This window comes from Struthio camelus, chromosome Z (genome assembly GCF_040807025.1).
Source record: "Struthio camelus isolate bStrCam1 chromosome Z, bStrCam1.hap1, whole genome shotgun sequence".
NCBI lineage: Eukaryota > Metazoa > Chordata > Aves > Struthioniformes > Struthionidae > Struthio > Struthio camelus.
In genome coordinates, this window is record NC_090982.1 from 79,647,841 (window position 1) to 79,662,914 (window position 15,074).

General features: G+C 39.3%; 1 protein-coding gene across 10 annotated transcripts in view; it reads left to right on the plus strand.

Moving 5' to 3' along the window:
- LOC104152006 (protein hinderin-like) overlaps window positions 1-15,074 on the plus strand; it is a 173,707-nt gene that overhangs the window by 65,496 nt on the left and 93,137 nt on the right. For all 10 annotated transcript variants that reach the window (XM_068926510.1, XM_068926514.1, XM_068926509.1 and 7 more), the window contains one exon: window positions 3,715-3,842. In XM_068926510.1, the coding sequence (XP_068782611.1) occupies window positions 3,715-3,842 (128 nt within the window). The remainder of the gene's footprint in view (window positions 1-3,714; window positions 3,843-15,074) is intronic.

The following is a 15,074-nucleotide window of genomic DNA, read 5'->3' on the forward strand; positions in this document are numbered from 1 at the left end:
GCAGCTGTGAAAATGTTGCACTGGGAGCACTACAGGAAGTCAGAGTGCTGGAGACTTATCACTTCTTCTCCCCACTGCTCGCCCCCCCCCCCCCCCCCGCCCCGGATTCTGGGAAAGCAAGGCACTGTAGCTGTCTGTCTTACTGCAGCTCATGAGAGGGTCAAAAATACTTTAGCAAGGAACAAGTGGGAGCAGTTGGTGTCAACTGTAGTTTTAGATAAGACTTGATATAAGCCTGAGGCTAAAGAGTGGAGCTGGAAAAAGTTTAGGATTGAAACTTTTCAAGGCGGACGGACCTTGCCAGACAGCTCTCTACTGCTGGAAGAGGTGGCCTCCTCTCCCAGCTGTGTATTCCCTCTGCTTCCGTCATGCCAGCTCTTGTGCTCAACTTACCCATCGGTTTGCTGGTTCAGTTTGCTAAGCCCTCAGAATAACTGAGCTCGCTGAGGGATTAAGAGAGCTCAAGAGCTGGTGCAAATTGAGGGGGTGAGACTTCCAGGGGTGAGTGAAAGCGTGCTTTTTGCAGCAGTCGAGCATTAGGTTGGCTGTGCCTTCTCATGAAACCTCATCCCCATCCCAAAAGAACAAAAATGAAAAACCCCTCTTTGTTTCCTGCCGAATGTTCCTCCCTGGAAATCTGTTCCTAGCCTCTGTAAGCATGCCACTACAGCATGCTAGCAGTCCCTCTTCGCAAAGCCAACTCTGTCTCCAGTGAGGTTATTATCTCTTAAGAGCCATAAATGAACTCTTAATTCTGTGACTTGCATTCAGTGATGAAATTAACTAATTTATTCTATAAAATATATAGTACTTACAGTATGGCATGTAAATGTGGCTGTTAATCTTAACCTTTGCATTTCTGATTTTGATTTTTTTTCTGTTCTCCCTCCCTTAATACTTTAATATTTACAATCTCTGCATAAAACAGATTACTGGAATACATTCAAATGTGTATTTCTTGGACATAAAACTACAGTTTAGTGAAATGCAAAGCACCACTACTCTCAGGTAACTAATATCTTATAAATCTGATGTTTGTGCTCCTCTACGCATAAGGAAATACCTGATTTGAGCACTTAGGCACATTTTGCTTTCTGTGGAATGTGAATCTATAAGACTTGTTGTCCTATAGACTTTTTTCATGCTTATAATATTTACTGGTTTTTTTTAAGCAGTTGATGAAAATACTTATCATTTACTATGTATTTGTCTAGAGAATCTATTCCTGTTGTACATATGTGTCTCCATTATATCTGAAGGACCTAAATATTTTTGTGGCAGTGTTGTATATTACCTATCTAACTTGTACATAGAAAAGGAGATGCTGCTTTTAGCGAAGATTCAGTAGAACAGAAAAGTAGGATCTAATATTAAAGCTTATTTCTTAAAGTATGCTGCAGTAAATGTACCAAGCACATTATGAAGAATTATCATAGTTAGAACTGTGCTACATGTTCCTTCAAAAAAGGAAAAAAAACCTGTTCATTATGTGAAGTATTGTATTTAGTTACTTGATCAAAAACCTTGCTTTGCTTATTCTTAGACTATGATGGCTGTAACAATATGGTGCTTAGTGTATAGTGAACCATTCAGGTGGTGTGAATGAAAGGTTTTTAATCTTTTTAATAGAAGAAATTTTAACCACAGTTACAGTGCTGACCCTATCGTAACGAAAAATTTCAGGGACATCTCAGCTGCCGTTCAAGTTCATGTTAACTATTGCCCTTCCCGCTTGTGATCACATAACTGTCCCTTGTACAGTCAACATTGCTTACATACTTTCCTAATGCTACTGGTCCATGTCATGTTGTAAGCTGTACTTTAACTAAATTTGGCAGCTGCGAGTAAGAGGTGGCAGGAGCATGTACGCAGCAAGTGCTCTGCAGTCTGTAAAATGCAATTTGGGCATCTCTTTTATTGTACACTTGCACATTAAGCTGAGAGAGAGGGCTTAACTTTCAAGCAGGGCTGATGTTAACGTTTTGGCAAGAATGAGAGTAGGTGCATCGCCATCGCTTGTGTACCCAAAGGCCACGGAGGGTAGTCATTCTGTGTGCCAGCAAGTGTGCTGGCTGGAGGGAGAGGTGGGTGAAATCTGTTTTGTGGGAAAGGGGTTACTGAAAGCAAAGTGAATTAAGAGGGCTGTAAAAATTGATAAAGATAGGACTGTCTGTTTTTATATTCTGCCACATAACATGGGTTTAAATGAATTTGCCTATAATTTGTCTTCAAATACCGACATTTAACTCTTAGGCTGTATAAATGAACTGGCTTTTTCTAGAGTAAAATTCATGCCCTGCGTCCAGGCTAATATGTTCACCTACTATAAACATTACTGCCTATGGTTACAGCCGGAATAAAAAATTCCTTTTATATACATCATAGCTGGCAGAGACTCCTGAGACCACCACAAATCACTTCAGCCTTTTGGTGCTCTCTGATGGAATGAAGTGAAATGTAAAACAGCTCAGGCTTCAGGCGGTCTGACTCTGGAAAGCAATTAGCTTGTTTAGACCATTGTTTGTATCCTCCCATTTTTCCAGGTGCTGAGCAAAGGTATTCCAGGAGCTCTCCTGATTATTAAACCACAGTGTTAAATTAGTCTCCTGTTTCTTCCTTCCTAAAGTGTTTTGCTCGTCCTCTGTGTAGCTTTTTATTTAAGTAAAACAAAACAAAAAGACCCAGCAATTCCCACCCCCAGATGAATAAAGAAGAAGAAGAGGGGAAAAAAAAAAAAAAGAAAAAAGCCGGGGTCATAACAGGAAATAACAAAGCAGTGAGTTATTTATGCAGCCGTGATTGGCAAAAATGATTGCAACATGAATTTGCCCAGAAGCAATGATTAGATCATAAAAATGTTAAGGAAATCTGTAACTCAACACCATTTTATAGATTGAAGAAGTTTTTGTTCCCTACCTTAATTGTGGTGACTTGTTATTAAAGTATTTATTCAGAGTAATCTCTTTGGACAGCGAGCCCTTATCCCATCTGCATGCATAATTAAAAGTGAGGGGGAACGAAGGGGGAGCATAAATGGTTTACCATGCTACATGAGCAAGGGAGGGAATTACACAATGACAGGTGAAGAGCAGATTTATCTCCTGTTGGAATTTCAATGCTGCAAGCAAGGCAGGACACTGTTGCTTGCTAATATCCTTGCAAACACCGCAGTTGCTGCTTCTCCAGATAACTGTCCAAAAATCATTTCTCGTCTCTAAAAGGCCTACAGTGCTGCATCTGTGACTGTGGTTTTTGAGCCACTGGTATTCAAGCAAAGGGATTGGATTTGGGTGTGTGGGCCTGTGAATCCAAAAAAAATGGATTGTGCTTAAAAATTTACTCACTTGGCTGGCTATTTATTTATTTATAAATAAACATTGGTAGTGTCTGTCTTTATTGAATACAAATCAGAGGGTTGTAATTGTACCAGCTGAAACAATGTAATCACCTGCCTTCTGCAGCCCTCCCTTTTCCAATGATAAAAGAATTTGGTGCAATTCTTCTTTTTTCCACTTTGTGAGTAGAAAGAAGGTTGTACTTGGACATTCATCTCCAGGCAGATATATCATCATTAGGCAGTACTCAAACACACAGTATCTGTTTTTAAATTGAACTGTTACAGATCCAAATCAGATTTACATAGAATAAGTTGGTATCTATTTGACTGTAGCTATTCACTAAAGAGTACTTTTCCCTTAACTTGTGACATCTCACCTCTGCAGCAACAGTACAGAGAATGCCAGGAACTTTTGAGCCTTTATCAGAAGTACCTAGCTGAGCAGCAGGAAAAACTGTCGCTCTCCCTCTCTGAACTCAGTGCTGCCAAGCAGAAGGAGCAGAAGGTAAGGTCTTCTCTCTCATCTCTGTTTTAATGATATCTTCAGTTATAACTCTAGAAAAAATGAAAAGATGTTTTCAGAGTCCATTGTCTTGTATTACACAAGATTGTAAACTCTTTGTGATTGGCTTCCCATGACTCCTTTTCTTAGTACATGGATCGCAAGGAAGCAAGAGCCTATTAGAGGCAAAGTGTGGGGGTGAAAGTAGTTGACCATGTTGCAGCGTTCTACAATTGTAGCATTGTTGACAATTTTAAAGGCTATAAATTTTCACTGTGACTTTTGATGGTTGAAAAGGAGATTACAGGTGATGCGTTTGGTCAATGTGGGCTTTCTGAAGTTTGTACGGCAGTCCATCTGACTTGAGCTGTTCATACAAGACCTAAAATTGTCAATGCAGTTAAAAAACAGGAAATATTGACTAGGGATACAATCTGTTAAATTAAGTGGTAAAATGGTTCTCAGTTGTATGTGCTTACAGACTTAAAAACATGGTTGCCTGAGATTTCTTCCAAGAACTAGGTACTACATTTGCATCCCTGCTGACAGCTGATTATACCCTGGAAAATAAGGCAATTCATGCAAGTACCCTACTTCATGCTATTCTTAGCTGCTGTTCTCTTCCCATTTTTACCCTGTGCAGATCTCCATGCAGAATCTGTCCTACCTAAGACCGTGTCTTTTACATATGTTGAGCTCTTGATCTTTTGCTGAAAGAGTCTTAAATGCTTATAATACGGCTAGAAGTGAAGTCGTCAGCACAAGGTTTCCAGAAGATAGCTTGATTTCTGCCCCTCAGTGGTTCTCTGCTAACTAAATTGCATAGGCAGTCTGCTTAGTCTGTGAAAAGGCTAATTTTTAGTTCTTTTCCTGCAACAGGTAGCAACACTTCTAACTTCATTTTCAGCAGGAATTTTTTTTATCCTGCCAGTGTGTATGTTTTAAGATATGTGGCTGGATTTTGAGCTGTTTGTCAAATTTTTAGCACCTGTACTCGTTTTACTTTCATTCTTTTGTACGTTTCTCAGACATCCCTTTTGTGATGGTGTTGAGCTCTTAGAATAAGAACCTTTTTCTCTGAGAATGGGTGGTGCCAGGCTTCTCACCCAAGATATGCAGCTGGCTGGCGGGATCTTGGTGGAAACCAGTCCTGAAGAGCCCGCTTAAGCCAAAAGCACTGTGGTAGCTGGGTTTAGGATGATGCCATTACTTCTCTTTGAGCCAGGCTTGAAACCTTTCCTCTTTCGTCCACATGCGTCTTGTTCCAGGTTAGCTGTTGGTATAAAAATATCCAATCTTCCATCACAAATGCAGCGCTAGAAAGCATAAAAGTAGGCAATAGGAAACCTTCAGGCCATTAACTGTTAAATTATCATCTGACAGTTCAGCAGTCCACGTTCATCTCTTCTTGTTCTTCTCTCTTCCTAATCACTCTTATCAGTGTATTTATAGGGAGGTTTTTGAACTCTTGTCTCCTCCGTTTGCAAGATTCTGTCAAGCTTGCCTCATTGCTTCAGTTCTTTCCCTAACATGCGTTTTTATATGACAGCTATCAAAAACCAAAAAAAGGACGCTGGGCTGCTTGTTGTTGGACTACAGTGTTATTTTCACATGTCTTTTTTTGTTGCTGTCTTTTGTCTCTTGTCTTAGTACTTGAACTGTGAACTCTTAGTGTCGTGGTGGGTCGCTGTTCTGTTTGAGCATTGCCTAAGGAAAAGGACGTGCATCCTGGTGTAGCGCATCATTGGGAAATATCATTCAGGGAGCAGGGCGGGGGAGGATCTTAGGAGGTAAGAATTGGGAGGGGGGGAGAGACCCAAAATCTTTCCTCCTGCTCCAAGTGCTGCTCACCCTGCCTTTCCCTGAGATGTTGAAGCTTTTGCTTTCTTTCCCTCCAGTTTCCCCTCACTTTTCCCTCTGCAGCTGGAGTTTGAAAAAAGCTACCTTAATGAAACTTGTTAAAGATGAAGTTAAAGGAAGTCTTCCTGAGTTTTATTTGAATCCTTGACCACTGAGAATCTTTTCCCCTATTGTTTGTTTTGACTAGGCTGAGGAAATCCTGGATATGTTTGGCTTTAAACCAGTAGATGCTGGCTTGCTACCTAGTTTTCACTTCTTTGAGCTGTCTAGGAGAGGTAATCAGCCTTTCCTATTTCAGGTGACTGCTGATGTAGGGCATCTGTGTTTCAGTGTAAGATGCCGTTTCGATTTTCCTATGTCTTGCAGAAATGCATGGGGCTGCACAGTTATACTCCATTCTGAAGTATCTCTTTGTTCTGCCTGTTGTGAACTGTGCTTTCTTGTTTCTGTTCATTTTCCCCTTTTGTTCCACTTGTTTGTTTTGATTCATTTCCAGTACTGCACCTATACCTTAGCATCGCTCACTCTTTGCTTGCCTGGCTCCCTCTTTCTTACTGTAGAATAATGCTGACCATGCGACGGCTGCCTTTGCCTGTCCTTGGGCAAGTATTTGAAAGCATTTCCTTTTGGCATTTAAATGCTGGGTTTTAGTGTTAGGGTAAGGCAAGTAACAGGTCAAGAGGACCGCAGTGTTACTAAACTGTTATTGCACTGTTGCAAAAAGAGATGGAGATATGTAGAAGTAAAATAACTGTAGCAGCTGTGCACGTGTGGCTGATATACAGTCTTGATTCTCAGCCATATTGAATTAATGCAGCTACTTTGGTGTTAACTGTTTATTTTTGTCTGTTTTAGCATCACAGAAAGGGAAATTTCTATGAAATTCTGAAATCATGTCTTCCTCTCACCTAATATTGTTCCGTTATAACAAAGGTCAGCCTTCAATTTAAAGAAACATTCTGGAAGTAGTGAAATAAAATTGCTGGGAAAATGGTGGTGAGATGATTTAAGACAGAACTCTTGCGGAGTCAATAATCGGTAACTGGAACGTGGTGCTTCCTTTTTTTTTTTTTGGTAGATAAAGTTAATTCCATTTGAAAAGATACTTAAGGTGACATGAATTGAATTATTCAAACTGGCCTTCTCAGCATTAACTCTAGGTTAATATCTCATGATGCCTCTGGTTTCATTATAGGAGTTTTAAGTACATAACTTTTTATAATAAATTCAATACCTAGAAGCTGAACTGAAATTGGTTTACCTTCTACCAACCCATAAAAAGAAGCATTAATTGTAAAGTGAATATTAAAGTGGTCACTAAAGTTGACTCAGACAGATTCAAAGAGATAGCTCTTGTGTAAAGGAAGTGAAGAGCTCTACTGAGCAATAGGCTTCTGCCCTGATATTAATAGAAAATACCATCCATATTAAAATGTAATTAAATCTCTTCTATCAAATATGATTTTTGGATATTCTTTCTGTGGCTCCCAAATATTCAATCTTTGCCATTTTCAGAAGCTTTACACAGAGATGTAAAGAAAATTGCCCTTGTTTTAGGTAATCAAGTCTGACTTAGTTGTACAGTCTCTGCTTCGCTGCCATCTCAAACACTGGCAAGAATCCAGTTTACTTTGGCAAATCTCTGGCTGATGAAAGTGTATAGATGTTCTGTGGCTTAGGGTAGGGCTTGAATCCCAAGATTTGGACAGGAGGCTGAGTTTTTACAGGACTGGAATTCTTGAGCCACTTCTAAAAGTGGGGTAGTACCTGTAGTCTCAGCCTTGCTTATTAATGTTAATCTTTGAATTTACAAGTACAGCTGGCAACTTTTATTTCTTATTTGTATAAGGCTATCAGCACATCTGTTAATTCCCTTGGCTTAAGAGATTTTTGTTCTGTATGTATTTTAAGCTTGACTTCTTCCTTTCTGTGTATAGAAATGGAGTAGATGTGGGGTAGAATTCTAGACTGAAAGAAATGTCAAGAATTTCTTATTTTTAGTTGAGTATCTCCTCCCTCCCTCTTTTTGTGTATTATGCCATCCGTCTCTTGTTGTTCAGTGTTTATATTTCAGTAGTGCCAGAGGCCCTCATCAGGAATGAGGTATTGTTGTGTTATAAGCACTGTGCAAGCATACTGTAAGACATGGTCTGCTTTGGGAAGCCTGTAAAATCTTAAGATGATTAACTTTTTTGGGGGAGGCCAAATTCTGTAAACTATTTTTTTTTTCATATTACTATTTCTTCTAAGTCACCGGTTCATCTTAAACATTGACACAATTGTGGATTTCACTGCGAAATGACACCAAAGGAAACTGTTTCTTGGAAGGGCTAGGAAGTCCCGCTATCTTTTCATGTCAGTGACTAAAATTCTTGTCCATATCATTGTCATTTTTTGCTTTAATAAGGGCAATTACGTACCAAAGCTTCAAATATTGTTTATTTGAATTTTTCCTTTGAAAGGATGTTGAAAAAAGTCAATCTGCAGAAGCCTTTCCTTTCTGCTTTCCCCAAACTTCCGTGTTCCCCTTTTTTTCCTACACAGGTCACCTTTGAACACAATCTTAGCTTATTTAAAGAAAAAAAAATCCCACGTATGCAAAGGGTTTTGAATGCTATAAGGTAAACCTGCATGACTGAATTTACTTTGTCTGTTTACCCAGCTGTACTGGAACAATGGAGGAGCCCGTCTGAAAGATACTTGAGAATTGGCATAATAAATAAAGAACTAATTTGACTGTGGACCCAAAGGTATTGAAATAATTTTAGGAAGCCAGGCAGAGATGGAGGTTTAGCATGAGTAAATATCGGGAATAGCTTTGCCTTACCTGTGCTACTTTCGGCAAATCCACTGATCTCTCTCTGAGCCTCTCTTATCTGTAAAAGGGAGATAATGTTTTTTGTCCTCGTTCTTTCTGTCTTCTGCTGAGAATGTAAACTTTTGGGAACCTATTTCTGTGTGTTCAAAGTGGCTAGTGATGAAATTTCAAACTTAGGGTGGTGCGGAGTAGACTAGCTTGGTACAAGGAGGAAAAGAATTGTGCTTTTTCCTTTCATCTCTGTTAATTATAGTAGTTGATTTTCCTATGTTTTCTTAAAAAGAAAAAAAAAAAAAAAGCAATGTGAATAGATACAAATATTTAAACCAAAAGGAAACATCAGTATTAAAATATCTGCATATTGCGTATTGCTAACATTCACAATTTAAGTCCATCTGCACTCAATCCCCTGGAAATGCTTGCCACAGTAGGACTGTTGGGCTTGCATAAAAGCCGTGTCTACTGGCATGCTGAGAATGATGCTGTATTAGTGGTGATAAGCACTTCACTCTCTGCTCGCTACTTAAGAGAGGTCTAAGTAGTTCACTGCTTAACTGAGAGCTATGCCATTTTACTGTCTCTTTGCTATTTTTCTATTGTCTTTAATCAAACTTGTCTCTAATCTCTTTAGGGTCTTTTTTTCTTTGAAGATTTCTTCTTTGTTTCATTCGCTTGGCTTTAAAAACTGTCCCTCCTGTGGGAATCTTTTCTGTAGGTGGACACTTGCATCTGCTATGGATTTTTCTGTTGGGGAATAAATCTGGAAAGAAGACAATGCCACCTTTTCCAGCAAAACATATTCCTGGTCTCAGACTTTTGATAGCATTTGACAAGAGTAATAATATAATGTCCGTATTTTGAGAGTTTGAGAATTTCCGAGCAGAAGACTACCTATCTTCAAAGACCTCCTGTCGCTGAGGACCACTTTACAAACTCTTAAATCAGATGATGCAGTTTAATTCAGTGTAACCCTTATTGTTCTTGGGAGAGCGCTTTGTGACCATATTCACCAACACTCTCTAATATCAGTCTTTTAGTGGTATACAACGTCAGTTTCAAATACAAGCGGGGCTTCTTCAGTGGATTTAAGGCTTTGTAGTACTGTGCTTCATGCTTCTGAAGTTATTTACTTTCTTTATTGCTGGGAACGAAACTTCAGTAGGCTTTTTTTTTTTTTTTTTTTTTTTAAGTTACCTGAGACTCCTGCAAATCAATTTGTCAGGAACTTCCAATCACCTTCTCTAAGCATGGCAGGTCCTGCATGAGGTGATCAAGATTGTTCCTGGATTCCGGACTTCCTGAAAACCAGTGTCTTGGAGATACTAAAAGCGCAACTGAACAAGGCTTTGAATAAACTAATGTAACTTTGAAGATGGCCTTGCTTTGGATGGATGTTTGGACCAGATGACCAGAGTTCCTTTCCAACCTGAATTATTCTGTAATTCTATTCTATATTCTCTTCCACATCCTTTTTCAGGAAATTGTCCTCTGAAAACCTGTTTCAGTGAGAAGTGAAAATACTTCTGGACTGGTAGCAGTAGTCCAAAAATTAGACCCTTATTTTTTTAAAGTGGAAATGATTAAAGTAGCTATTTTTTCTTATTGAAAAGAATGGAGGCTGTAGGACTTCACAATTGAAATAATTTTATTCGGAAGTTTAAATCCTAGATAGTGATTTTGACATGAGTGATCATTATATGAAAGAGAAATTGTTTACCATCTTTTGCCTGCAAAGCACATGTTTCTGTGTTGATCAGGTTGCTTAATTAAAAATGTCTTTATTTCACAAAGGGCAGGTGATTATCCGTTCAGGGCACCGCTGGTTGGTCTTTGTATGGCAGAAAGATTTTTTTCATGAAAGTCAGGGCTGTAATTTTCTTCAGCTAAGAAGGTGGGAATTCGTTATCTGTCTGTGCCAGGATGATTGCCTGCAGAAATATCTCTGAGTTAGTTCCGAATACCCTAAGATTTAGTTGAGTTTTTCATTTTGAGCTGCAAAAAGTTCAAACTTAGTTTTGTCTGCACAGCTTGCCACTTACATTTGTAAGGACTCTTCTGGACTCTCTTTCTGGGAGTTTATTCCCCATGGGACAAATTCTAGGTGTTGGTAAAGTTCTTGAGAGAGCTTAACTCATTTCCCCACTAATTTACGTGGAAAATATCTGGTGAGGTAGCATCAGCACAAACCATGTGGCTGTGTGCATCTCTAGTGTTTATTGCAAGATTGCATACATGATGCGTGTAATCATGGCTTTGGGCTTACCTGTCTGATCCAATGAATGCATTTAATAACACTTTGTAACAGTTCTGGTTGCTATTTATTCATGGCAGATGCCGGAAAATGTCTCAAAGACCCATCTGCCTATTCCCTTCTTACTTTCAGATTTATAGTATTATGTGTGTTTCTCTTCATTTTGGAAATTCCCTCTTACGATTTGAAGGTTTGGGACATGTGGGCAGAAACAGGCCATGCAGACATTCAGGACCGTTGTGTACCAATGATGATTTGTATTACCATCATCAGAGATGTGCAAGTTTCCCTTCTCTATGCAAGAAGGCTTCTAATCTGAAACCAGTGTAGTCAAAGCTAACCACACAGATACCTGTTTTTTCAACCTGGCTGGACTATTTTGTAAGGTTGAAAGTAGGAGAAACCAAATGATGTCATGAAACCTGTCTTCAAGGTCTGGATTACCCTAAGATTGGTCTCTACCTTGACTTCTAGTCAATCTGTAATAAGTAGGTGTGGTTCCATGGTTACGTTTTTTCCCTATCTGTTCTCCTCTCCATACACAGCAGCAATCCTGTTAGCTGGAGCAGACCATGCAAAGTTTCACCATCGTCTCTGATGTTTTCCAGTGTTTAGAGTCTCCAAAATTCTTCTTGGTTTCTGGACATCTTGAACTGGAGTTGAGTCAGAGACACACTAACTTAGCTGAAGACTGCCAATTTACAACGCATTTGGCGAGTGTCTCTGCCCTGGAACTGCAGGTGTAAGACTTTTCACAAAGAAGTAAAGACCCTGGTACTTTAGCTAGGTCGAGGACCCAGGACCTCTTGCAGGTTAACATCACTCTTAAACCTCAGCAGAAGCTTTTGCTCGTGATCTTATCAGGAATGTTGTTTGAGTCAGAAAATTAACTTATATTTTTAAGGTATGTGCATCTAGGCTGAGGCTGCTTAGTACTGGTAGGATTAAGTGTGCTTTCATTTTTAATTTACAGTGCAAAACCACTTATGTTCATGTTTACAAAAAATACTGAAAACTTTAATACAGAACCCGTCTTACTAAATGAGCTTGGGAGACTGCAAAGGTGAGGCAACCTGTGGCAAACTGAGCGCGCTCTGCTGGATTTCAAACAACAGTTGTGGAGACCGTTTCTATTCTTGAGATCCATACCTACATCCCATAAACCGTCACTTGCACAGCACTCTGCTGTTATTGCAGTTTCTTTTCATCCATTAAAGTATGGGGTTGAAGGAGGCAAAACAGTTACGTTTATTTACAACTTTTGCATTAAATTTGCTCCTCTTCGTTGGATTCCCTAGAGACTTTGAGGTTAAGAGGAATAGAGGGCCTGGGAAACAGGGGGCTGGTCAGGTAACAGCATGCATGCCATACACGTGGGAAGGACTTGCTTGTGCATCTTACCAGCAGCGCAGAAGCAGAAATCCTCCTGTTCTATGTGCCTGGGAGCATGTGCAACCACAGTATGAAGGTATAGACAGACTGACTGACAGACTTGTAACTTCTATGTTTTTTCAAGCCTATGTGAAGCACCTGTTGAAAATAAACATGTGGCTTAAGTGCCAGCAGTGAGTTCATCTTTCACACTTGAACTGATATGCGTGTAAGCAAATTTTGAATACAGTACTGTTTCTGGCTGTGAAAATGTATTGTTTTCTACTTTTTTTTTTTGTAATCTTAATGCAGGGAAATTAGTGCCAGTTTGTGTGTGTATGTGGGCTAAAGTTGCAGAAGGCTGATGTCCATTCAGCCCTTTGTTTGGACTCTGAAGCTTCAGGTAAAATCAAAGCCAGTGGTTTATCTCGAGGAAGTCCTTTTCAGGTGAAGAAATGAGAGGTCAGGCACATGTGCAGTAGGGGTCTTTAAATATTTAGGCTTTTGTTTTTCATTTTATTCATGAGAATGTCCTTAAAGGGACATGAGAGGTTTTGATTAATATTTTTCATTACTTGTGTTGACCATGACAATTTTGCATACGAGTGTGCTGCTGGGACTGCTGCTGTGGTCTATGAGGCAGATGAGGGCTGGGAAGCAGATAAGTTGGGATCTAATTCTGTTCTGTTATTGTCTTGCCATCAAGTTATTTAATTACCTTCTGCCTTTGTTTCCTGCTCTTTAAAATGGAGATGATGCCCGCTGTTTGTTTGAGCATGTAAGCTCAGTGAATGTAAAATGTTATGTAAATGCAAAGATCTATTGTTGGTCTAGTTCTGAGTTTAAGACGCTGTAAAGAGAGCTCCGTTGGACTGGGACTTCTTCTTCATGCATAAGTTAATTATTGTTAAAAGATAGCTTTTTTTTTTTTTTTTTTTTTTTTGACTGTACTGGGTTAAGGAGAAAAGAATTCAACCTGAGGAAAAGCCTGCTGTATGATGCAGGGCAGATACCCATATTATATGATTCACTTCATAGGCATATTTATTCATCAGACATAAAAGGGATCACATACTCTGAAATGAAGTACTTACACTTTACTTACAGTTCTGTAAGTAAAACATGAGAAAAACACCACCAGAGTCAGCTATTAGCTAGAGACACACCTACGCATTCTTAGCAGCTGTTTTTTAGGCATTAATTCTATTCTAATGGTTTAACCAAGCTACTGATGTTGTGACGATGTGCTTATTTATAACTATAGAGATAAGTGTAAAGGAGTACAGATTTTCAAAAAATTTTTTTTTCAAAACTTGTAGTTATTGTAGCGCTTCATTAGTGCAGCCTGGGTAACTCAGTAAACACTAATTTAGAAAGTTTGTCCTTCCTAACTACGTGTGTTACAGTTATAGTTCTTTCCTTCTTCAAGACTTTCAAACACTATGGCTGTTTTGACTTTGCATTTCTCTTATCTTCATAGTTTACACAGTTATATGGAAGTAAGAGACTAATATTTCTTTTATAATGAACTAGAGAAAAACTAGCAAATAAGAGTTGAAGGTGGTTATAGAAAAGTTTTGAAATGTGAGAAGCTCTGGGGAGACCTGATTTAAAAAAACAAAAACAAAAACCTCTCCTTTCCCTATAAAGGTGATGGTGAAATCGCCAAGTCGTCTTCCTCTGTGTTAGTGAAGGAATCTTTCGGTGTGGCAGCTGGATGGACACTTAGGACTTGAGCCACAGTTGAGTGAGCGCTAAAGTGGGCTTTTCCAGCCCTGGTGGTAGACAAGCTATTTCAAAGTGGTATGAGGAGGAAAATAATAGATCCTGCTGTCGTCTTTGAGCAGATGAGGTTCAACTGTTTGGGTGACAGATGCCACTGTGTGTAGCGTGCCAGCAAATATGGCCCAGTGTAGGGCTAGGAAGTTGCTGGTACAGTGTGAGAGCCCCTTTGGGGCTGGAGACAAGTGTCGTCTTGGTGCCTGCTTGAAGCCTGGCACAGAGCTGGGAGCTGTTGCCACCAACACAACTGTCCCTGCTGCAGGATGAGAAAATTTCCTTTCTGTGACAGTCGTATCCAAATAAGTCAGACTTAAACACCCCTAACAGAAAGCTGTTCCTCCCAGAAATTGGTCCTCCCAGCTATGGTTTTTACATGTATTTATCCCTTTTCACAAAAGGACAATTAAACTCCCATAAGTCTGCCAAATTTATTACATTCTGCCTACCTAAATATTTCCTGTCGTTTCAGTTGAATGTGGCATTTTCCGGTTCTTTTTATCTTACAACTGCTTAACTGTCACATGTTCTCTATGAGCTGACTAAGTGTCAAGGTGTAGAATAAATTGCTATTCACATACTGTTATATGTACAACGGTAGTAGTCCAGTTGGGGACCAAGGTCCTCTTGTCCCAGGCACTGTGCAAACCGCCTTCTAAAAAAAATGGTGGTCACAGTTGCACATAAGTTAGAGTATGGCTTGGCTGAAATATTTCTTTATCGTTTGGAGATGAAAGCTGCTTTAAAGACGAATGTAGGATGATTATATTGACTATTACTTACTGAAATATTTGTGGCATAAATTGGAGTTTCTATTTACATTACTTCCTGAAAATGCCATTGTTAATAGAATTCTGACATCTTACTTCCCTTATTGCTGTCTCAGTAGCGTTGTATTTCTGAGGCTTTAATAACTCAATGTAGACTGAAAGGATAATACTGACGGAATTGACTGAACTAATTAGACCCTGATTTGTCTGGCTGTCCAGTGCCTGACAAACAAGTCTTTGACATAAACAGAATAAAACATTTTTGCCATTAGCCACTTACAAATAGCTATTTTGGCAGCACTTTGAAACTATTGAATTCTCAGGACATATTGTGCTGGGTAAGGCACCAGTTCAGGGTTTCTCATTTGCCATTGTGACTCCTCCTT